At 32.8% G+C, this 25,441-nt stretch overlaps 4 protein-coding genes across 5 annotated transcripts in view; 2 read left to right on the top strand and 2 right to left on the bottom strand.

Annotated features, from left to right (window-relative positions):
* LOC102605000 (uncharacterized) overlaps nt 1-4,197 on the top strand; it is a 7,700-nt gene extending 3,503 nt beyond the window's left edge. For both annotated transcript variants that reach the window (XM_006358801.2, XM_015314154.1), the window contains exons 6-9: nt 820-917; nt 1,852-1,977; nt 3,330-3,419; nt 3,746-4,197. In XM_006358801.2, the coding sequence (XP_006358863.1) occupies nt 820-917; nt 1,852-1,977; nt 3,330-3,419; nt 3,746-3,859 (428 nt within the window). In that variant the 3' untranslated portion in view covers nt 3,860-4,197. The remainder of the gene's footprint in view (nt 1-819; nt 918-1,851; nt 1,978-3,329; nt 3,420-3,745) is intronic.
* A 528-nt stretch (nt 4,198-4,725) lies between these two features.
* Nucleotides 4,726-9,598, bottom strand: LOC102604656 (APO protein 1, chloroplastic-like). Its single transcript, XM_006358800.2, has 5 exons — nt 9,430-9,598; nt 8,054-8,183; nt 7,820-7,884; nt 5,976-6,340; nt 4,726-5,868 (listed from the first exon to the last, which is right to left on the bottom strand). Exons 2-5 carry the CDS (start codon nt 8,106-8,108, stop codon nt 5,037-5,039), a joined length of 1,317 nt encoding a protein of 438 aa, XP_006358862.1. The 5' UTR covers nt 8,109-8,183; nt 9,430-9,598; the 3' UTR covers nt 4,726-5,036.
* Nucleotides 9,599-10,446: 848 nt separating this feature from the next.
* Nucleotides 10,447-13,624, bottom strand: LOC102604331 (NADH dehydrogenase [ubiquinone] 1 alpha subcomplex subunit 8-B-like). The gene is made up of 2 exons (XM_006358799.2): nt 13,379-13,624; nt 10,447-10,921 (listed from the first exon to the last, which is right to left on the bottom strand). Exons 1-2 carry the CDS (start codon nt 13,567-13,569, stop codon nt 10,792-10,794), a joined length of 321 nt encoding a protein of 106 aa, XP_006358861.1. The 5' UTR covers nt 13,570-13,624; the 3' UTR covers nt 10,447-10,791.
* A 768-nt stretch (nt 13,625-14,392) lies between these two features.
* LOC102603994 (pentatricopeptide repeat-containing protein At4g11690) lies at nt 14,393-17,489 on the top strand. Its single transcript, XM_006358798.2, has 2 exons — nt 14,393-16,523; nt 16,698-17,489. The coding sequence occupies exon 1, from the start codon at nt 14,722-14,724 to the stop codon at nt 16,405-16,407; it is 1,686 nt and encodes a 561-aa protein (XP_006358860.1). The 5' UTR covers nt 14,393-14,721; the 3' UTR covers nt 16,408-16,523; nt 16,698-17,489.
* The last annotated feature ends 7,952 nt before the right edge of the window (nt 17,490-25,441 follow it).

Raw genomic sequence — 25,441 nt, 5'->3', positions numbered from 1 at the left:
TTGTTTTCTCTAAACCCGGCCCCCCCCCCCCCCCCCCTTTTTTTTTTTTTTTAGTTTTAGTAGTTGTTCATCTGAACCATAAGGTGGAGGTTAAATGCCTAATACTTTGAGAGTATTAACATTTTTTATGATGGTGGTGTCCTTGCCAGTTTGCATGCTCCGCTACTATTCCTATTCCACCAGTTACCTACTACCTCCATCTGGCACAAGCACCGAGCCTTGGTGAGCAGCCTTTTACTGTTGGAGCAGCCGTCAACAGTAAAGGGGAAATACCATTGTTTTATTTTCTTCTTGGGATTTTTGAACATGAGCTTTGGAGTTTGAGACAAGTGTCTGTTCTTTTTTGCTCCAATTCAATTAAGTTTCAAAATTTATCACTTGAAGTCACACCTTTGATGTAACAGATTTTGGTAGGAACTAAAGACTAATGAATGATTACAGAACAAATGGAGGATAATATTGTGTAAGCATTAGTATCTATTTCTAATGCTGAAAACAAGTCAATCTAAGACCATCACATACCTAATGTTAACTGTTAGCCATTTAAAACGACTAGGATTTTGTTTTCTCAATTTTTATAGCATGGCAAAAGAAGTGTCACAGGGAAAAAAAGAATACTGTCATATACACAGTCTAAACACTTACTGACCCTGCATACAGTTTTTGTATTATACTAAAGAAGTTGTTGGGCTGCATCAAAGGATTTCATCTCATAAATTTTTTTGGAGACTATTCTTTTAATTTTTCACTATTGGCCTCAGGAGATTGCCCTTTTTTTTTATTTGCTCCATAACTGTGGAGATTATTTTTGTAATGCAGAAGATGAAGTGGAGCAGCCAAGCAGTCCATCTGTGAAGAAGACTGAAGAAAAGGGAGTCACTGTTGTCCATGAGGTCAAATGTAAACTTTATGTGAAGGTAACGTAGTACAAGTGCTTACTCCTGTTTAGAAAGAAATATATCCTGTATAGTCCTTTTTGGTGCTCTAATCATATTACTGGATGGCTATAACAATAAAAGAAAATCATATTACTGGATGGTTACCAACCATTTTTAAAGTCTTTGAACTTCACTTATATTTAGTCTAGATATATACTATCTTTTAAGAATTCTGATTTTTATTCATACTGCTTCTCTCGCATCAATATTTGTATGATTAGTAACTTAGGCATGTTTCATGTTGACAACGAGTGACTGATGAACTGAACTGTGATGGTCAATTTTGTCTGAGGCATGTCATAGCTGTTACTCTTTTATTCTGCCAACATTCTGTATAATAATTGTTATTAGGCTCTATGTTATGCGCAAGGGTAGCTTTCAGCAGGTGAAGCAAACGGAGGTGGTCATTGAATCATGTCCGATTTGTTGTTTTCTTTTGTGTTTTGCATGTGTGACTCCGCATTTTTTCTTGCATGAAATTGCAGTAATTCTTGTTTAGGACATTAGTATGCTAAACAAATTGTTCATACAGATTGCTACATTCTGTGATCTCATATAACAATTTATTTGAGAAGGTCAAGATAAGATGTTAGTCCAAATGATACAAAAAAGTATCTCATACAGCAATGTTGATGGGTAATATCTCATATAACAATTATCACCATTTTTTGTTGTGTCATTTTACTTTTTACCTTGTTCATTGCAATCAGCCTTTTGTCATCAAGGCACTACAGTTTCATGCCTCAAGTGCATAATACTAAGAGTTTGACCATGAACATTCTTTTCCAGATACAAATTCAAGCTATTGACTTATTTTATATGTATCAAAATTGTGTTGAATTTGAGATGGCTAGCTCAATCTTTTATCTGTTCCGGCTGTGACATTTCTTTTTCCTTATTTCTATTTGTTCAGTCAGCGGATCCAGTGGATAAAGATGCATGGAAAGACAGGGGCACGGGTCAGCTTTCTATCAAGTGTAAAGAAGGTGTTAGCAAGGGTACCCGGGAATCCAAACCAACTATCCTGATACGAAATGATGTAAGTTCCATACCATTTGTTGCTTCAAGTGCACCCCTCAGGCCATCCAAAATAAATAAATTATAGTATACCCTACTCCCAACAAGTCCAGACCCAACCTTTGGGATTTCACTGGTATGCTATTGTTGTTGTAGTCCTAACAAGGAAATGTTCTTTTATTCAGTTTTTATTTTATTGGATCTTTAGTAGGAAGGGATGCATAGTTGTCAGTCGAACTATAAAGGCAGAATTGTAAAATTGGCAATGAAACCATTTGTAATTCTTATTTGGTATTATCTAGCAAAATGCACAAACAGTCTTCACCTTATCCTAACGTAACTTTTTCCTTGCCAAATGTATGGTTCTATTTTGAGATCTCAGTTTTTTTTTAGGAAAAAAGTAATATATCTCAATATTCAAGAATAAACAAATCAAATCTAAGCCATGGTCTAATATATTTTATCAGACATCAGTCAAGCTCTTTACAGTAATCTAATGATCTTAGCTTTTAGATGCTGTATTTTGGTCAATGAATTCGTCTAGCTTGAATAGTTAGAGGTAGATACAAACTTAATTTCCAACAGGTTCACGTCACAGCTTGAGCTTGGGTTGCTTTGTTATTCAAGTCATGCTCAAGAAATGACGAGCTGAGTTGAGCTTGTCACCAATGTAGTGCATGAGTTTAGCTTCTTTCGTTTGCCCCTCTCTTCATGGTTCTTTTAATATTATAATAACTAATATAACATGTGACACAGCCTTAGTGGGCAATTACAAGTATCTATTTGGGTTAACCAGAGAAACATAGAAGATGCTGCTTCAATGATAGGAACCCTTGTTTTTTTGTCAGGCTGATGTAGCAGTTTGCTTTTGTTTTTCACTTTAAATATGGTTTTAGCACAAACCTAGGTGTTGTATTGTAAATATATACTAAGTGTTACCTTCTCAAAAAAAAAAAAGGTATCTATACTGGTGGGAAGTAGAAGGTACCTGTGAAATAATCCAGGTGTGCGCGAGCTACCCCAGACACCATCATTATCAAAAATAAAATATGAAATATTAATAGCAAAGATAACATTATAACAGTGGAAGTTTGGGATGTTATTTATTCTAGGGATGATATACTGAATTGGTCGAGAAGACAACAAGAAGACAAAATTTTCACTTCTCTTTGACTTGACACTCCAAAGCAAACAAGATTTTGTGTCCATCCTACATTTTTCTCCTTTTCTTTTCCCAGATAAATGCTGGATATATAATTGCTTATTTCAGTCGTCTTGCTCTTTAGACATGAGAACTAGATCACACCTTTACCTTTCTACTTATCAAAAAAGATTACACCTAACATTTTTTTGCCTATTGTATATTTGTTGCAGGTTGGAAAAATTTTGCTTAATGCATTGTTGTATCAAGGAATTAAAACAAACTTGCAGAAGAATTCCGTTGTTGCAATATTCCATACCTCGGTAATAATCCTAACCAAAAATATCCGTATTTTTTATTTTATTTGAGAAATGCTTGCCAGTTTGAACAAACTCCTGTAAGTGTAAATTTATCAAGCATGGTCCTTGAAAAAGCTTAAATGGTATTTTTTTTTAAAAAACAGTTGACATTTTCTGGAGTACTGCTGCACTCATTCTAACTACCGTGATTTCCAGTTTTTATCAAGTTACTTATAGAATAACAAAGCTAGAACTTGAAGAAATTATTTCTATTTGATGCCATAGGTTTATTTTATTCCCTTATCCTCCAACTGCACTAAATGGTTGAATGTATTGCTTATATTTCTTAGGGTGATGGTGACAATGATGATGTTGTTGCACGAACATTCTTGATAAGAACGAAAACAGAGGAGGATCGTAATAAATTGGCAGTAGCCATCCAGGAACATGCTCCTGCTGCCTGAGAACTACCGTGGCGTCAATTTTCTGTTTGTATCATTACCGACCTCCAAGCAGGACGGATGCTTGGAATGGATCACTTCACCTCTTCGACAGTTACCTGAAAGACTCTTGAAGTTCTAGCAGTTAAGTTATAGCTTAGAGGTTATTTTGCTGGACAAATGAACTGATCCTGCTATTGTAGGAAGTCCTGTCCCATCAAGAGGCTTTTACACACTGTTATGTATAGAGGAAAAATTTGAAATGTGCCCAACAGAACAATAAGAAATTGTAGACCTTTCTAATTATATTGTTGGGAATGAGTACCGTATTTCATTCATTTTTTCGTTTCCCCCCCAGTGTATATTTCAGCAGCTAAACTCCGTGTTGTCAATTGCAAACTTATGCTACTATTACCAAGCTTAATCTATTTGTGACATGTTGATTTTATGAACTATGAAGTATGGACTACAAATAATGCAGAAAGATTAAGACCTGATTTAAGGCACATTTTGAACTGAAGTGGGACTAGACAAAGCAAGAAGGCATGTAAATAAATGCTAAGGAGTACTCTGTCATTTTATTAATTGAACCAAGTAACTTGAAACAACTATTTTTAGTATGGGTGAAGTAATATGAAACGGTGGGAGTACTAACAGATAAAACTGAAAGTTGACAATCAAGCTGTGCTTTGTAACTTGCATTACTGTGCTCTACACCCTTCGTCTCAAATTATGTGTTGTGTTTTTCTTTTACACGCTCTATAAGAAAACATTAATTAGGAGAATTTTTTAACTATTCTATCCTCATGTATCTCTCATCATCATACATTTACTCTATTGAAATATTTGTAGTCTTCAAGAACAATTAGGAAAAATGGGAAAGAGGTATATTGCCTGCCAATTTTGAATCTTTTTGGACTTATATTATGTGGACATTGATTTTCTAAGTTGAAATGGGTGCCCTGATCCTCACATTACAGAGGCAAAACAAAGACTGCAGCCTCAATAGATACTCACCCAATGAAGAGATGAACAATATCATGAAAGCTACATTTCCAGACTTTTATACATCTTTATAACACACTGTGTACGTTTAGCTATGTAGAACAGTTAGTAAAGGAACCTTATGCGACTAGGCGACTCTCTTCACTGTCAGGGAGCACAATGTATATCCTCAACATAGGCTTGTACTTAAGGAACCTTACGCGACTAGGCGACTTTCTTCACTTTCAGGGAGCACAATGTCTAGCCTCATCATAGGCTTATACTTTTGAGGTATTTGAGCACCAGCCTGCATACAAACTTCAACCACAGCTGGAGCCTTCCCATAGAACCTCTTCAGTGCACTCCTCAATGGGGTTCCTTTTGGATCTTGAACATGCCACACATAATTAGGGGGAAATACCTCATCCACTGTTGCATCTTGCCAGCCATGTTTCCCATCCCGCCACTGGTGTTTAAATTCGCCACAGAGCTTAGCATTGTGACCCCAAGGCCCCACATGAACCTCCGAACAGTAACCACAAGCTTTGACAGTGTACTTCTTCATCAACTTTGTCACCCCCCATTTCACTTTCTCATATGCATCAATCGTCTCCTGGGCAATACGTGGCACCTCTGACTCCAATGGTGGAGCAAAACGTTCAAAAGACCGATGGGTATCAAGGTCCATAATAGCCGAATTTGTGTCTACGGTGGGTCTAGGCTCCTCAACTAATCCACCTATGTCGATCACTTTCTTTCCCATCATTCTGATGGGTTTAGTCCTTCTCCGTGAAGGATATCCTGGCAGATCCACACCAGCTTGGATGCAAAGTTCTACAACTGCCGGAATTCTGTCATAGTTGAATCGTGTCTCATGCTTAATGCGTGTGCCAAAAGGATCATACATATGGTATGACTCGATAGGAATTAGCACATCATTAATTGATCCCGTCACCCAGGAGTGGAAGCTTCTGCGACTACTGTTGGTTGGGCCAAGGCAATCCTGAATCTCATGACCACTTTGAGCAACATGGATTTGTGAGCATTCACTGCAGGCAAAAAATAGTAACTTAGTTGATAAAGAAATGGCACAATTACTCATTTCACAATATAACAAGCAAGAAAATCAACAAACAGTCCATTTTTAACAAGTTACCTACAAGCATGGACAGGAATAAAGTGGAGCAGTTGTGCAAGTCCTTTAATGAAAAGTTTCCAATCATCTAACAATTCGTAAGCCGCGGGAACTAGGCTAGGCACAAGCAATCCATTCTTAGGGGGTTCAAGCTTCTTTTCTATTCCAACCTCAGCCAACTTCTTGTCAGCCTTCGCAGCCTGCTGAATTTTCTTCAAAGGTATAGGATACGGCTTCTTCTTTTGCTTGGGCAGGACCAGGGGAAGATCCACATTCTGCTGCACAGCTTCACGTTTCTTAGAGTTTCGACCTTGGGGATGCCTCCTTTCAGTACAAAGAAAGGTTCCTTGTCTTCCTGGACCAGTTACATTATATTTATGATCAAACTGCAGCCAGAAACGAACACGTTAGCCTTCAGATGAAACATCAGGAATAAACCAAGGCCGAGGAGATACATAGTAAATATAAGAGATTGCAAGAACCATAGGGCCAAATTTCTCGAAGGCATTCTGTGATTAATATATGTTTAACCTAAAATCAGCAACATTAAATGCAACACCAGGGTTCAGAAAAAGTAAAAATAACTAAATGAATAAACTTCAGATATAAAGTTTCTCGAACATGATTATGAAATAACTTATTGAAGTGTGAAAAGAATGTAAGCAACAGTTGACTGCTTGTAGATGGTTAAAGCATACGACTTTGATCTTAGCAGCCACTTAAGTTTTGGACTGATTAATTATGGATATTAACATTAATATTTCAAGATATAAATATGAGAAGGAAGCCAAACTATGAATGGAAGTAAAACATAAGGTGGTACCTTTCTCCATGGATCACAAATGTAATGATGAAGAAAAGGAGGTCAAATGAAGTATCACTCAAGTGAAGAAGTTTGAATTGGAGTTCTGTCTTTTCTCGAGACATTATGTCTCAAAGCTTGAGAAGATTCAAGTATCTTCAGAAAAAGTCATTAATTTAAGGGCCTGTATTTGTAGGATACTAATGTATATTCTTCTCTCTCTGAAATCGTAAAACTGTAGAGACCTTCAGCCTAAATCTGAAAATTTTCAAGCTGGAAACAATTATAAACTCGTATTTCAAACTCTAGTTGCATCACTTTCCTTATAAAATTCCAACAAGAGCTCTTCCAATCCACCTCTATAACTAAAACATCTCTCTAGCTAAAAGTTGGCCTAACAGATCGCAAGCTATCGTTCAATCAGTAGACTGGTTCCCTCCCATGATCCCACTGACGCAGAATGCAGAGAGTTAGATGGATTTTTAGATAACTGCAAGGCAGTCCAGCAACATGAAACTAATGATAGAGCCAAGAAACCATTAACTGATTATGCCAAAATAAAGTTCTTTTTCTTATTCTGCATAACAACAAGCATTTACCAAGTTAAAGATTTCTCGGGACAAACAGCACAAATAATTCCCAATTCCTAAATTCAAGATCTGCATCAACTTTAGACTAGTCAGTAATATACAGGAGACTAGGAGAGTGCCCTAAGATCCAATTTCTCTGTAGAAAATTATCATCCAACCTTAAGCAAACGAAAAGATCAAGAAACAAATGAGTTGACACACAATACTCAAGGGTACCAATTATTTGAAACAGAAATCTGAATATATTATCGAAGATACTTGGACAACATTCAGTCAAGAGACGAGTTAAAAGAGGCACATCACAACTAACAAGAAAGCATAGTACTGAATAGTTATACATATATGAGAGTATTACTAGCTTCATGCTTCACATAATCCTAGCTTGAAAGCAGATAATGGAAAAATCTGAAAACAAGAAAAGTGACCACGTATTTGAGCAAAAGCACATAATCTAGGAAAGAGGGAAGAGGAACCTTCAGCGGAAGTGGATGAGCCCATCGCAGAGGCTTCTTATACACAACCACGCCTGGGAAAGCACCTGAAAAAAGAAGCACAAAATATTTTTCACGGAATTCCTTATACTAACATATAATAAGCTTTCATAAATCCTGGTACTTTGTCGAATCGATGAGCTAATATAAATTTCTATCGTTCACTAGAATCTTTGTAAAATTTAAATTTAAACAAAAAGAACATTGAAGTAGAACCATTTTGAGATAGCCACCATGGAGTATTAGTCAGAACTGAAATATGTTGTAGCATCTATGTGAACTTTGCTTTCTCTCTGCCTGCTAGCTCCAGTGAGAAATCAAATTTGTTAACTCAAACGGTTGTCCCCTACAAATTGAGCAGTTCAGGAATTAAATAAGATAATTCAGAAAAGCAAATTGGCCCTGTTCATCAACTAGATTAATTAAGTAACTTGAATCCAAATAGACAAATTTTTTTATGAATTTCACTACTTAGATTACAGAGTTACCACAGAAAGACCAAAATGGCTCAGAACTTAAACAAGTATTTACCAGATTTACTACTTGAAGTTACAGAAGCACTGCAGAGAAGATTACACTCCATTCATACCAAAACACAATCAGGTTTGACAGGTATTAATGAGTCCTCTCTTTTAACATATGTTCACCATATCATCAGCAATCAACAAAAAGCACACATATATTAGCAGAGAATTAAGAGTTATTGTCAAGAAGATAAACCAAAATGTACCAAATCATTCTTATGGACTCTGATAAAATACCAAGTTCCTCGTAAATAAACTCATACACGAAATGAAACTACGAGACCAAACTTTAGAGCTGAGACAGTTTTGTGCAAAATCGTCAACTAGAGAACTGCTCATGTATTCAATTCATGTTTTAATAATCCATTACACAAAAGAAAAATTGGGATCTAACAACTGTGTTACTGATGCTACAATACACCAAGATTTTTCACTTCTTTTCCTCCTAGTGGAGGCAAGAGGGTTTATATAAATCTCTTTCAATAAATGTGGTTTCTTAGTTACTAATATTACTTTCATCCAACTATTATAAGCTTCAGTTCCACTTGCTCTCCTGTAATCTTTTTGGATGCCACTAAACCCCAAAGAGTGGCATATTAAGTTCACATCATAGCATCACAAAATACAAACCAATCTGCCCCTCCCCTTATTCCTGCCTCACCCCACCACCCCAGTCACAAATCCACCCCCTTCCTCTCCGACATACCTCCCACCAGCAACAGCTGCCAGGTAACTCTGTCCACCCAGGATAGGACATATGGGAAGAACCACCTAGTGTTTTTTTGTCTCCGCTGGGATTTAACCCTGAGACCTCATAACTCTCACAACCACTTCATTCATTGACCACTAAGCCACACCTTGGATGCTCCACAATTTCCATAAGTTGTCCACTATCTACCTCTAAAAATCAAGAATCTACCATAAATGAACCCAAAAATCCAATCTTTGGACCCCCAAAAGAAAAAGAACAACAAGGAAGGCGTAAAAATCGCACCTTTGAAAATCAAAGAAACTATATAGTACTAATAATTCAATGGCGAGGATGGGTAGTGAAAATGTTAAGTTTACCTCAAATTCTTGAATCTACGTGGGAGTTTCTGCTACAACTTGATTATGCCACTGAATTTCTTTGAGCTTTATACTACAAAATGGTTGATGTGTGCTCACCAGAAAAGCTCTGAAGTTCAACCTCACTAGGATTTAGCAGATTAAGCAGTTGAAATGGTTTGAGTTGAGAAAAAACAGAGATTTTTGTATAAGAGTGTAATTGTTACTTTGACCCATGAAGTTTGAAAAGGGTCAATATTTAGCCCTCAAGTTTCTAAAAATTATATATATTCCCCATTGTTCTTTAATTTGATCTTAAATAAATGAAACTCCTTAGCCAAGTCAATCAACGTAGCACTCAATTTTCCTTAACTACTAGTTGTGCAAAAGCTTTTGTGTTTTTTTAATATAGTCGAGAAATTTATCCAAGATAAAAACATCAATTGAAGTCTTTAAGGCTCCAAGAATAATGGGTTCACCCTTCTATCATTCTCCACTTAAATACTAAATTTAGTTCACTTGATACAAAGTTCAAATTTATGATATAAGACACAAGTCAAATCCTTATATTTAAGAAATATAGTAGACACCATCACCATTTAAAAAGTCAATCAATTCATTCTTTATACTACATGTTACATAATTTCTTAATATGCAAGTATATTTCAAAAGAATTGAAGAATCAATATTCAAATTTACACACAATAACCAAATAATTTGACCCTCATATTTCGTACCCCGTCATTCTTATGGGTACAAATACTGGACAATCCGATGTAGCGATATATAAATTGAATAGAAGAAAATAATTTCTTCAAATATAAAAATAAATATCCCTCGTAAAAGAGACATACAACTAAAAACAAATTTGTAAAGGACTACAAAATCAAATCTCCCGAACAACTATATGACAATTGGATCAGTTGGACTAGCTCAACTCAAACTAGATGAGCAGGAATTTCATTACATCACTTAAAGAGTCGATCCCAGTACAAAATATGACTAGTGAACATATGATATAACCAAACTTTTTTTCAGTTAAGGAGACAAATCTCCAGTCAAACATATTATACTGGCAATGGAGGGAGATTTCATTGAACAAACGTCAGTGCTATAGAGAGGCAATATATGTAAAGATACACTTCAAGAACGAACGACCCAAATTCTAATTTATGCTCTGAAAACAAGTCATGTACGAATTTCTGCTTCATGATTTATGTTGAAGACAAATTTAAGAGGAACATCAAATTGGTAAGTGCCCTGTGAAAGGGTTCCAAACACAGAACATATTGATGAAAGGTGCTAACAACAATATGCTCTTCTTCTTTTGCAAATACATTCAAGTTTTTATTTCTTAAATGAAAAACATCATTCGCCAGCCAGTCAATAAGGACAGGCTTTCTCAAAATCCTTCTGCTCACTACGACACATCTCAAACTCATTTGTGTTGTAGTACATGCATCCAGCATAAGCATCCATCTCTTTGTTACACTTCTGATGAAGATCCTTCAACCTAGAATATAAAACAGCAGATTAAATTTCTCAAAGTTGCACAAAATATAATGATTTATCAAGTATCACTCAGATCTCTCAATGTTGTTCAAACTATAAAGACTACTCATCAATCTTCCAACTTGGTTTAAAACAAATACTTGGTCAAGTCGTGTACTGAAATAGGACCAAATATAGTGGAAATCCAACAAAAGAAGAGAAATGTGACCACTCCTCCCTATTTTGAGTTTGCATTTTTTCTCCTTCCCATCTTAAATTTAGGCTATTAACCTATGGCTACAGCATTAATGTCAAATCTGGATATCTAGACAAGGTAATTCACTTTTATTCAAATCTTACCATGTACACTGGCTGGGAGTCCCAAGCAGCTTACAAAGAGGGTTTTGCAAAAAGTACAACGCGTAAACACCAAGAATGTGCACATACTTGAATAATAGAAAGTACATCTCACACAGCAAGGGAAGACCTTTTTTCTAAAAAAGAATATAGTAGTTGACCACATGTTACTTATAGTTGCTTCTCTACTCATAAAATCGGATGGATGGAGAGATAAAACTAGTGACAGGAGAGAATATAATTTTCCATCAGATAACAAAAATGTAACAAGTAGCCGAGGATTCTGTTTAAGTAGGTATGATTTGATTGTGCAAAGGAAGGGTTTGTTTCATGTACTTGACTAATGGCACTTTTAAGAGGGTATGCATCAGTTTGAGAGCATCAAAATGGTGTCAATGTATTGAGCAATAATGTGATTGATCAGGTTTTAGTTACAACGTCGATATGTGGGGAGTGCGAAGTTGTAGACATTTTAGATAAGCTGTAACCAGTTAGCACTGTGAAGGCGCCTTAAAAAGGGAACAAAAGTTTTAGCATTGTCTCAGAATAGGTCTCGGGGATTTTAATGGGATAACTATCAAAGTCCATTGTCCCTGTCACATGCATACCAAATAGACATGACAATATCCAAACCATGTTTCATTGTAATTCAAATAGAAAGAAGCCTAAACTACTTTTGATTCATAGAGTCAATGGATCCAGATATAATCCTACATTATATAAGCATTCAAATACTCTGAATGACAATATTCAGCATTGGCGTGGTTAGGAAGGTAGAACCGCAGAAGAGACTGAAATAAGCCCCAATTACAATTTCCATCCTATAATGCAAGCAATACACTCATCAGCACATGAAAGAAGAAACAAACAACTACAAGCATTCATAATCTTATATAGAATTGTCAACTTCCAAGCTTAACATTTCTTCAACCTTTCAAAAGTATAAGTTTAGTCACATCGTGTTCACAATAGTTTAACCTCTCTCAAGTATGAAAAACAACTTACTGTTCCTCAATACACAAACTTTCTGTTTTAACTGCTGGAGGTGGACTTGTTTATAGTATTGTTTGATACTATGTTGCATTATGCTTCTGATATCTCTCTGTGCAATAAAGGTAATCCAGGAAATATATCTTATTACTGAAATGCTGTGACTTATCACCAGACGCCAAAATTGCACTAGGTATGTTGCTGTCAATGTTGTTGAAATGTTGCTACTACTCTATCAAACTATTACAAAGCAGTTGAACAGTGAATCATCTTCCCTTTAACTATTACGAAAGAAACATTCATAAAAAACATCTAATATCAACCAACCAACAACATTGCAATATGAATATAGTCTATATTCATTCTGCTCTATTCAGAGTCAGGTCACTTTATACTGGTAAATAATTTGTCCTATAAGGCAAATTAAGGGTTCTTTGGAACTAGACATTCTTTGAATCACACACTTATTCCTATTCCCTGTTATGACATCTCTCCAACAAGACAAAAGAGTCATTCCAGGATAACACCAGACAAAGATAATTGAAACACTTGATGTTAAATTTTATGACCACTTAATCTCAAAGCTTAAAATATTGGAGAGGGAAAGCATTATCTACTTATAATTTTATAATCATGGTGTCCTGACCAGTTTGAGCACACCTCGACTAAATCTACCTCCCGTCAACACATGGATGAGAAAAAATCACCTAGTGTTTGCCTCAGCTGGGAATCGAATTAGGGACCTCAGTTCTCAACCCACCTCATTGACCACTAGGCCACACCCTAGGATACATTATCTACTTAATCATCTCCTTAATCACAGTCCAAGCATGTGATTATTTTTTTTATTATTTTGTGAAACTTGAATCAAGTATCTCTGCCTACTCCAATAACATGTTAAGAAAATAAATCTATTTACTTAATCATGTCTTCAACACTTCCCACAGTGAATTAGAAAACTATCAACTCCTGATTACTAAAAGCAAATACACAAACAAAAAAGCCCTAAATTTTCACCTTATAATATACCGAACAATCACACAAATCACACAACTGTAATAGTAAAAACAATCTCGAAATCGGCAAAAATTATCAGAACTAAGAAATATTTCGATGTGAATTCCTCACTTACAGGCTAAGGACACAGCGAGTGACTTGTTGACCTTTTTGGAGGCATTTCTCCGGGTTTGGATCGTCCTTCTTGCACTTGAGATATGCTACATTCTCGCTCCGGCATCTAATATCTATGTGCTTCGACGCCGACATCAGCACCGCCGATGTTGGGATCGGATTTCCTACAGCATCCACTGCGCTACTAGCCATTCTCTAATCGCCAAAACTTCGTTCACTCTTTGATTGAAACCGTCTAGTCTTCGGATTGCTGCTGGTACATTTCTTCTCCTGAAACTTGGGCTCATTATTTGGGCCGCCGTGTGTTCTGATTGGGCTTGAGGCCTGGTAATTTGATTAAATGGGCTAAGAGTTAATTTTCAAGGTAAACAATACAAATCTCACTACTTTAGGGCATAATTGCGTATCCATTTGTGAGTTTTTGGAATTATCATTCATGCAAGAATTTGATTCTCAGATACATGTATTTGGCACGTCTAGATACATGTATCTCAAATACATGAGGTCAGAAATAAGTGTAATTTGTTTCAGATACACTTATCCAAGTGAATTCGCATGCATTTGGGATACACACTGACTTTCTCGTTTGCCTCTCTCTATGTATCTATATTTCAAAATGTATTTGTATCTGTATTTCGTATATGGATTTTGGAATGTATCTGGTATCTGAAATACATGTATCGAATCTGATTCACACATATCAGGGATATAGTGCTCGCTTCCCTCCTATCTTGTTCCCCTCTCACTCACTTCCTCCTATCTCGTTCCCGTCTCACTCACTTCGTTGCCCACCTTCTCTCTCTACGTATTTATATTTCAGAGTGTATCTGATAACAAAAATACATAAATCTAGATGTATTTGATTTGAAATTTTATATGAAATTATTAATTAGCGAGACAATATGTAATTAGAATTAATAAATACGGTAGAAATGGTTGTGTAATTAGGTAGTTTTCCATTTTTTTATTTGGGCCGACCCGAGTCCAGGTTATTGGTTCTGTGGGCTAAAAAGAGCTGTTTCTTCGGGATCCGGTGAGCTTTAAGGAAGAAACAATGGCAAAGCGTTCGCCGGCGACTCCATCGTTGACGTGAACTGTGTTAATGGTATAGTAAATGACAGAGTGATTTTACTGTAACTGTCCACTGATATTCAGAACCTTTTTGTTGAAGTCTCTTAGAACCAGGTTCTCTTATGGTTTCTGTAAAGTTCCATTTTTTACTGTGAAATAAATTTTGCCTAAACTCTAAATACGTACATGTTTTTGTCTTCTTTTTCGTTTGGGTATGCTTAATTTCTGCGTTTTTCTGGGTAAACTGTGTTGGGATTTTCAATAGAACTGAAAATGTTACAAACCCAACAAGGAGCAGCTGTTCTTGTTTCTAATTTGCTGAAAACCCCACCACTCAAAGCTCTTACACTCTTCAAATCCTCAATCGAACAAGGGTTTCATCAAACCCACCAATCTTTTTCTATAATCCTAGACGGACTTCTCTCGAGCAACTCAATCTCAGTTGCTCAATCTCTAATCTTACAGTTAGTTTCCGGCAGAATCACTTCACCCCATTTCACAGTTCCTTCATTACTTCACCATTTGACTCATACCCATTTCTTGAATTCTACTCCTTTATATGAAATTGTCATCAATGCCCATCTTCAATCTCAGTTAATAGAAGAAGGTTTGGTCTTTTTTAATGAAATGATTGATAAAGGACTTGTACCTTCATCGAACACGTTTAATAGTATTCTTTCTAGTGTTATAAAGAATGGTTCTTTCGAAAAGGCTTGGTTGATTTTCGAAGAATCAATGGGGAAGGAGTTCCTGGATATGTATAGTTTTGGGATAGTGATAAAGGGTTGTTGTGAGTTTGGTGATTTGAATGGTGCTTTTGAGGCATTAGCTAAATTGAAACAAATGGGGTGGCGACCGAATGTTGTAATATATACTACTATCATTGATGGGTGTTTTAAGTATGGTGATGCTGGAAGAGCAAAGGAGTTGTTTAGTACGATGTCAGTCGAGGGTATTATACCTAATCAGTACACTTACTCTGTATTACTTAATGGTTTCTTTAGGCAAGGACTTAAAACGGATGGATTTGAGCTTTATGAGAAGATGAAGCTTGATGGAGTGTTTCCTGATATATACACTTATAATTCTCTTATTAACGTGTATTGCAGCGATGGAGAAGTTAGCAAAGCTTTTGAATTATTTGATGAAATGCGTCATAATGGGGTAGTATACAATGTTGTAACTTATAACACTTTGATTAGAGGGTTATGTCAAGAGAAGAGAGTGTTGGAAGCTGAGAAACTAGTGGATCAAATGAAGCTGGCTGGGTTGCACCCTAATTTGATCACATATAACACTCTAATAGATGGGTGTTGTAGTGCTGGAAAGCTTGAGAAAGGATTAACTTTGTTCAATCAGATAAAATCATATGGGTTAACACCTACATCAATCACGTATAATACTTTAATTGCGGGTTTCTCTAGAGCTGGAAATCTATCAAAGGTTGTTGACTTTGTTCGTGAGATGGAGGAAAGAGGCATATTTCCTTCAAAAGTCACATACACAATTCTTATCGATGCATTTGCTCGATCCAACGACATGGAAAAAGCACTTGAGGTGTTCTCGCGTATGCATAAAGCTGGTTTGACTGTAGACCTTTGTACATATGGTGCCTTGATACATGGGTGGTGTAGTCAAGGGAATATGAAGGAAGCATCGAAATTGTTCCTATCGATGTCTGAATATCATCTACAGCCTAATGATGTAATATGCAATACGATGATATTTGGATACTGTAAAGAGAGCAGTTCCTATAGAGCCTTGAAGCTGCTCAAAGAAATGGTTGAGAATGGAATGATTCCAAATGGAGCAAGCTATTGCTTGACGATTGAAGTTCTTTGTGGTGATGGGAAATGGAAAGAGGCCGAGGTTTTAGTCAGTGGCATGATGAAATTCGGTCTAAAACCCTCGGTTTCATCACGTGATCTGATTCAAAAGGCAAAGAACGTGACAACTTAAAGATATTATGAAAGCGATACCTGAAATGTATGCACACAATAAGCATGTGAAGCAACATCAACTAGAAAATGAATGAAGGCTTAGATACCTTAGAGTGCCTTGTCCTCATCGTCATGGTAAGCTTGCTGCCACCCTGATTTACCTTACAGAAAAGTCAGTAACACCTTTTGGTATTGAATATGGAGTGTTTGTAGTTTCATGTCATTTGGTGTACGTATGTTACATTCCTAGTGTATCTTATGTGGTCATTCTTTTGTTCTCATGTTTATGTAGTTTATGTTATTTTGCAGCCCTTGTTCTCGAGATTATGGAGACTACTAATTAATCACAAGCTTACGCTGATTCTTGATAGAAAAGAAAAGAGGAAACCTTCTTTACAAGCTTGTAAACGATTTAATACTATACTTCCTACAGAAGTCTCATCAACATTGGAGTTTGGTAACCGCTGCATGCTACTTTTTTCATCATATGATGCAGCAAAAATAACTTAGTTCATATGTGTAGTTCTGTCATAACATTGGGTTGACGATATCAACTGTAGTGGCTTTTAGGATCTACTGTTGTTGTTAGTGTTGTTTTCTCTCTAAAGAAGGTAACTTAATGAAGTTGTTTGGATTCCTCTTTGTGGGTTGAGGATGACAATCTGGGGTCATGAAAATTTCTCGACAAGGGAAACTTCAAGTCAAGACACAAACCCTGATGATACTTCGTCGTGATCCTTTTGCTGAAGGATCAAGATTTGAAGTAATAGGAAGGGAATCACTAATGATACTGTCATCATAGTTCATTTTAGATTAATTCTTCTTTTGCTGTGGATATCTCATAGTGGAATGAACAAGACTTTTTTGAAGGTTCTTATTGGGGTTGATATGCACATTGTATCGATATCTCAAGTAAGCAGCTGATAGAATTTGGATAATTTGGGCCACCCCTGAATTCAGTCACCATGGATGATGGATACAAGCTCATGATGCAACTTCATTTTTTATTAATCTTTTTTGGTAGGTAATCGAGTATCCTTATGCACGAAGATAATCAATTTGCTTGTTGTGTTCGAACTCTATTATGGTTTTTTTTAACCACATTCTCTATAAGACTCTCTTATCTTATCCTTCTCTGAGTTCTAGTCATGGAAGAACGAACCACTCCCGAAATTTCTTCGTGGCGGCTCCCTTACATTGGAACCTCAATTTCTAACTCTCACAAGCCTTCTGAATTCTGATTCCAAATTGCCTTGTATCTGCAGTCCCATTTCTTGGACCAAAGATGCAAGAAAGTCTAGTTATTGGTGGCTCTTCATATTATTGCTTCTTTTTATCTGATAAAGTGATAAATTGTCTGTGTAAATCTAGCAAAACATAGCTGGTCCCAAATCCACATAAAGGAGGGTCACTCATACAAAAATAAATGAGGGGAAATTGTGGTAAGTTTAGGTTGAAAAATTTCGAAAGATCTTAGTAGCTAGATGAAAAGAAAGCAAAACCGATTCATGTTATAGTGAGGGGAGAAGTGTGAACTATCTAAATTTTAAACTAATGAAAACAAAGTTGTGTGAGATTAATACAAGTGTCGTGTTACTAGGCAGGTATATATCTAAATGAATGATTCAGTATAGTCGATTTCAACTAGTTTGAATTAAGATAGAATCAATATACATACATATATAAGTTTTATGTTGTACCAAAAAGAGAAAGTTAACAAGTGTAGTCATGGATTCATTTAACCATATGGTTCTTTTGGTCATAAAGTTATTTAATTTTTTTCATATTTTTCTTTATTTGTAATGAAGGACCACTATATCTGATGAATGAGTAATACTGCTTACAATGTAATAACCAATTTGGGACCAGAGAACTCATTGTATGAAAAAACACTGACAACATAACCAATAAGGAAGAAAGTGCAACCACTATACAAAATTCAGTGTGCAAAAATAAATTGAAAAAACTAGATAGGGACCATATTAATAATTGATACTCCCTCAATCCTGAAATAAGCGTTGTTTTAGCTCATTTCACGCTTATTTAAAAAATGATATGATTTACTAAGGTATCCCTGTTTATTACTCCGAAGCACGGAAGTAGTAGTTTTTTAATATAAGGAAATATTGGAAATGATTACTATTTTTTGTGTTAAATTTCTAAAGCGATACTTATTTTGGGATAGAAATCAACAAAAGAAAAAGTAAGTGGACCTGACCTTTGACTAAAAATCTTTTTCCAGAATCATCCCATTCTGAAGACTCACAGAAATATACAGACTTTGCCTCAATCCACAATTTCTTTTTTGCTGAAGCAATACTTATTTTGGAACGGAGGAATTAGCAAATTAATGGATTTATAGGGTGTGTTTCGTATGGATTTTTTCAATTTCTCATGTTAAGTTGGTCAAATTATTTCAAAAAATATTTTCTTTACGAAAAAAAGAACCTTAAAATGAGTAAAATGATTTCTGTAACGGAAAATATAAGTTTCACAAATTACATTTCAAGTTTATTGTCTATTCCACACCAGTCAATACCTCCAACACCCAACCATCCCCAGCCTCACCAATCTCGAAACCCCCCCCCCCCCGCTTAATTTGTATCTCATCACACCCTATAGTTTCACTAAATTATATATAAATGTTCTTAAAATAATATTTTTCTTACTTACTTATTAAACATTAAAAAATAAATAAACTCACTTATGTCTAAAACATATTTTTCACGAAAAACATTTTCGTTTTACGCTATGATAACATAGAAAATAATGATGAATGGAGAGATTTTGTTGGTAACAATAGTGATAAGTTAATTATGATACCACTTTTTTATTCAACACAAGATATATTTTGAGAATTAGGTGAAATAAACCAAAAGTAGACACTTATATCCTTTTCTAAAAAGTTTTATCTTTTTCTGGAAAGGTCCAGATTAATATGCTATTTTCCTTGAAAAAAGTTCCATTAATTATTACTCCCTCCGTCCCATTTTATATGATGTACTTTGATTTGGCACAAACTTTAAGAAAAATGGAAAGACTTTTAAAACTTGTGGTCCAAAATGAATGATAGAAATTTGTGTGGTTGTAAATCATTTCATTAAGGGTAAAAAGACATTTTATAGGCAAATTGTTACTTAAAAATAGAAAATGTGTCATTCTTTTTGGGACTGACTAAAAAGGAAAGTAAGTCATATAAATTGGGACAGAGGGAGTAGTATTTTTTAAGAATATTCACCTAATCGTCAATTTGATGTAACATTTGACGTCTTCTTTTTTAAAGTTATTTTCAATCCTTTTTATTATTTTTAAAGCAAAAGAATATAAGTGGAGGATGGAACCCTTTGGGTATTGTTTAATCGAATCCAATAATATCAACATGAAATATATATTAAGTAAAAAAAGAAATCGACAAATATTATATTATGAATTCATAAATTTAAAAGTACAATGAATTTATTCTTTAGAGACATCTGGTTCTTTTCTAAAAAAAAGGCGATTTAGTGCTAGATAGCATAAGGAATGATTGAGAGAGCGATTTTTTTTGGATATATAATTTAAATCCATAGTAGAGGTCTAAAAAAAATTGTCTGAAAACTATTTTCACATTCGATTCAGAAGCACTTTTTTTTGTTAAGTTTTATCATTTTCTTTCGTGTGAATTCCATTTAAAAATGAAAATTTAAAATTATTATATGTAAGTCTAAGTCTATCTCCAAGCTAGCGTTTGTTTGCCATGAAATTTAATCAGGTTTTGAAAATCTACTCTTCGATAATTGACTCAGACCAATTTTTGAATTTTGAGGACTTTCAATTACAAAACTTCAAGAAGTCAGTTTTAAATAATATACACGTCAAATATAACATTAATGACCTAAATTTTTAAATTTCAACTTCAAATTTTACGGGTTAACTAGAGCTTAGAGATATGCATGCACATGATTAGATCTTTACACCTGCAGAAAATGGAGGGACTCTTTTTCACTTAATAAAGTGTGCTTTACAAATTGTAGAATCTCCGTGAATGGATGGCTTGATTTGTATTGCGTTATTTGATAAGGTGATTCCAAGTTCACATGTTCAACAAATGTTCTGTCAATTTTCTTTTTTTCTGAGATTTTAATTTTATAAAATATTTCATAATATCACGTCACTAAAGAATAACTTTACAAGCTGGAGAGAATTAAAAAAAAAAAAAAAAACTAAAAGATAGTTGTACCTACTATTCATAAAAATAGAATTAGTTTGAAAAACACATCGTAACCTTCTACCTATTGGATCAAATTTATCTGAAATTTCAGATTACCCTTCCATTAATGACATAACTATACGATAATTTAAACATTTTTTGATTATACGAATTATATTTTTCTTTTATATTAATCCTACTATATATACATTAATTCATTGAGCCTTAATAATAAGGTAGCATTAATATTTGAATGTTTTTAATTTATTTGTTTAATATTTGTATTGGAATACGACTATTTTTAATTTGTGCAGAATAAAGCCCAACCTTTCCTATCAAGGATTTTTCTTTTCTTGTAACTCCAATTCGAAACCTCTGATTAAGCGAGAAGCAACCTCATCCACTCCACTACGATGTATAAATTAAAGTTGTGTGTGATGATCATGACATTGTGGCACGTTGAATATAATTATGATTTACTTTCCGGCAGACGCCGTTCACGTTTTTGGGGCAGCTTTACACTAAAAGACACATTAAACTAAAAATAACATTTGTTTTCTAGCTTCTACTAAAAGACATGATGAAACTAGACTAATTTATTTTATTTTTTTGTTTAATTTCCCAATGATAGTGGATTATTATCAGTCTCATATTATTAGTTAGTACTATAACTTATTAAATCAAATAAAAAGATTTTAGTGAAAAATATTTTTGTTTGACTGACAATTTTTTCAAAAAAAATTAAATAATAAAAGTATTTGATCGAACTTTTAAAAAGTGTTTTCAAATATATATTTAAAAGTACTTTTTGTTTGAGAGAAGAGGTTTTGATATTCTTCAAAAACACTTTCTTTTTTTTAAAAAAAAAAAACTTAATCTAACATCTCACTTTTATTAAAAAAAAAAAAACTGAAAAATAAGCATTTTGGGGCTTTCAAGAAATTGATCAAATATGCTATGAATTACTCATAATAAAAAATAATAATATTTAAATTAAATTATATAATTTTATTATTTTGAGTGATTTAATAAAGTGATTTGATTATTTTCTATATTAAAATATAAAAAAATATTTTGATAATTTTTTTAAAGCTGACTAGTTATTTTTGATAGAAGAGGATATCACACGTGACACGTACGTATGTTATAATGTGTACTTTTGATATTTTTTTTATAAAACAAATCGAATCGTATCTAAGCATAGTTAAAAATTATTTTCTTACATCACTATACTTTACCCATTTTATCCTCTGACCAAATTCACTTTAATTTTCATTTTCCTTTTAAGAAAATTTATTAATTATGGCCAATTTTTTCTTATATATTTTTCAGATTGTATGACTTAGAATATGCTAAGAAAAAAAAAGAACGGACAACTTTGATTTTACTCCATATTCCAAAGTTACTTTTTTTTGTTGTCCACTAAATATTCTTTTTTAAGACTATATTCTATACTATCATTAATATTCTATATTTTTCTGATTTAGATTCATGTTATATGAGTATAAATTACTAAAGAAAAAAATGCTTTCACCAAGGGAATGTTCTAATTTTAAAAGTTCAAACACAAAATATCTAAGCGAATGAATTTTATGTATTTGCGAGATCAATTAATAGCTAAATTAAAAATAAATAAATTTACATTCAATTATGAGAGGATAACTTGAGCAATTAAAATTATGACTTCTTTTACGGTTAACTATGAATAATTGATAAATAATGATTTCTACTTTACTAAGTCTATTTAATTATTTAAGTTCATGCTGTTGATACAATTCTTCTCTTCTGAATCAGATAATTCTAATTATTGATTCTACTAAACTTAATAGTTATGATACAAATTTTATATTTATACTGAGAAAATTGTTAGATATCATTTATGTATATAATAAATAAGGGAATTGCTAAATGGCCAGAAAATTTGATCAGAAAATAAAAAAAAGCTATAATATTTTTTTTATTTTAAAACAATCTGATCTTTTTTCTGTTTTTTTTAGTTAAAATGTATTTAAGTTAAAAGGGTAAAAATATTTAAAAATTATTGATTCTACTAAACTTAATAGTTATGATACAAATTTTATATTTATACTGAGAAAATTGTTAGATATCATTTATGTATATAATAAATAAGGGAATTGCTAAATGGCCAGAAAATTTGATCAGAAAATAAAAAAAAGCTATAATATTTTTTTTATTTTAAAACAATTTGATCTTTTTTCCATTTTTTTAGTTAAAATGTATTTAAGTTAAAAGGGTAAAAATATTTAAAAAATTAAAATAATATAAAAAAACTATCATTTTAGCCAAATTCTGGCCAAAGATTTTTTCAATAAATAATTTATGAGACAAAAAAAGTTGGTCCACAAATTTTGAGGTATAGTAAATCCCATCTTGTCACAATTTACATGACTAAGGTTACATTATCAAGGGAATCAGTGTGACAAGTAAAACACTTTTTTGACACCAAATCCCAATTCATTTTAAGGCTGTTATTGATGTTCCCACTTTGCATCTTTATCCACTCAATAAAGGTATACATTTTTCTTGTTTTTCCTAAATGTATTGATCTCCTGCAATAATTTCTTGTTTCATTCGGTGTTTGATTTTTGTATTGAAATTTAATTATTTTGAATTTGTATAATATAGAAATTTATTTGAAAAGAAACACTTTTTCTATACATAGGTTCGAACTTGAGACCTCTGATTAAAAAATAAACAATCTCATCTGGTACACGTCATCCTTTAATAGTCCCTGTAACAAAATTAAGTAGAAACATAAGAGATTATTTGGTTAATGACCATATAAGATTCATTCATGTATTAAAAATTGTATAATTTCATATTTTATTTTATTGTAAAAATAATAAGAAGAATCACATTTCGTTTTAAAATATTTGTCACGATTTATTTTTTGAGAGTCTAATAATTTATATTTTGATCAATTTTAAGATTTTTTTTTCACTATATTGATATGAAAAAATTATAATTTATAGAACTTTTCATGTAATTTTTGAATATTTAAATTAAAGTATTAAATTAATATTATCTAATTAGCTTTGAAAAAAATAATTAAAATAACTATGGAGAAACGAAATGTGACAATCGTTTGGAAACAAAAGGATTATAATATTTGGTTGAATTTTTTCTCTTTCCACACAAAACATAGCATTGTTAGTACAATATTTGGTTTATGTCTTTCTTTTTGCATAACTAATTTATACGTGTAAGTTGTAAGAGATTCTATATACTATTTTCTCCAACATAGAATATAAATAACTAATACATAAGTAACTAAATTATGCATAATTAAAATTTGAAAAATAATTATTCTTTGCATAACTAATATACATATTATTAATATACACATAACTGATTTAAATATTACAAATACCTACATAACTAATTTTTATATTACTAATATCTACATAAATATCACCACCAATTAAATTACCTCTAAGGACTCCCGTTCTTTCAATTTGTTTATCGAAATTTAAGATACTAGTATGTAAATATTTAGTCAATCAATCATATATATCATACATTTTTAAACTATTTGAAAAACTTTATTTAAGTTGAGAATCTATCATAAATATTCTCTCTATTTCTGTAAAAAAAAGATAAAGTATGTGTATATCTTACCTTCTCTAAATCTTACTCATATAATTATCATCTATACCTTCATCAAAAACTAGTTAAGGAGAGTTATGTAAATAATTTGTACTTGCAATTTTATTTAGACTATTGTTGTCCATATTATTTGTTTTGACGGGAAAAGATTTTAATTTATCCTTGTATTTCAAGTAATTATTTAAATTCTTTCTTTATTAATAGTTAGGGTCAAATATATTTGTATATTATATTGTTATACAACTATGTTTAACTACTCTATCATTTGCATTTGAACTTTCACTTCAACTCAAAAAAAATTGTTATTTTAGAAATTCAAGAAAAAGGTTAATAGTATTGCCAACTATATCCTATATATTAACGTAATTTATTTTAATAATGCTCAAATCTAAAATAAAACATCTAGTAAATAAGTATAATTTAGTCAATTATATATTAAATTTATTGTTTTTCTTAATTAATGATGTGAAAAGAATTAAAACATCGATTAAAATTAATACACGAATAAACACATTTTGAGCCAATGTTATAACGATAGATATATACATATATTTTAACAAGGGATAAGGGTCTGAAAAATAATCCAACTTTGATCGAATTTGCTGTTGCGATACTAAACTTTCATGAGGACCAAGTACCTCCCTAGACTATTTAATACCATATTTTAAACATATATATTTGCCCATGTGGGCATAAAAATTAATGCAAAATTATAAATAGTAATCTGTCCACGTGGACACATATATACCTTTAAAATACATTATTAAATAGTTCAGGGGGTAAAAAATACACTATTAAATAGTCTAGGGAGGTAATCGGTCCTTATGAAAGTTTAGTATCGTAACAACAAATTCGACCAAAATTAGAATATTTTTCAGACCCTTATCTCTTTTAACAAATAGTAAGTTTTACATATTTGTTTGAATTAGGTAGAAAATCTTAAACTTTAGAACTTTATAGCATTAAAATAGTATTTTTCTTTTTTGAATTCTGCACATGACACAAGTGTAATTCCTTTCATGTTACACTTTATGAATGTATATTTTGTGGCAAAAAAAAAGTAAATTAGCATTCGGTTTTTCTTAACGAAATTAAAGTAACTAATAGTGTTAAAAAGTTGTTTGGCACTTTATCAATTTGAAATTTGTATGCTAACTTATATATTATGCAAATATATATTTTTTTAAAAATAATACTTATTATGTTATTTAAAAAAATATATATATTATCAACATAA

The sequence above is a fragment of the Solanum tuberosum genome, unplaced genomic scaffold (genome assembly GCF_000226075.1).
Source record: "Solanum tuberosum cultivar DM 1-3 516 R44 unplaced genomic scaffold, SolTub_3.0 scf00281, whole genome shotgun sequence".
Lineage (NCBI taxonomy): Eukaryota > Viridiplantae > Streptophyta > Magnoliopsida > Solanales > Solanaceae > Solanum > Solanum tuberosum.
This window is presented reverse-complemented; position numbering and strand designations above follow the sequence as displayed.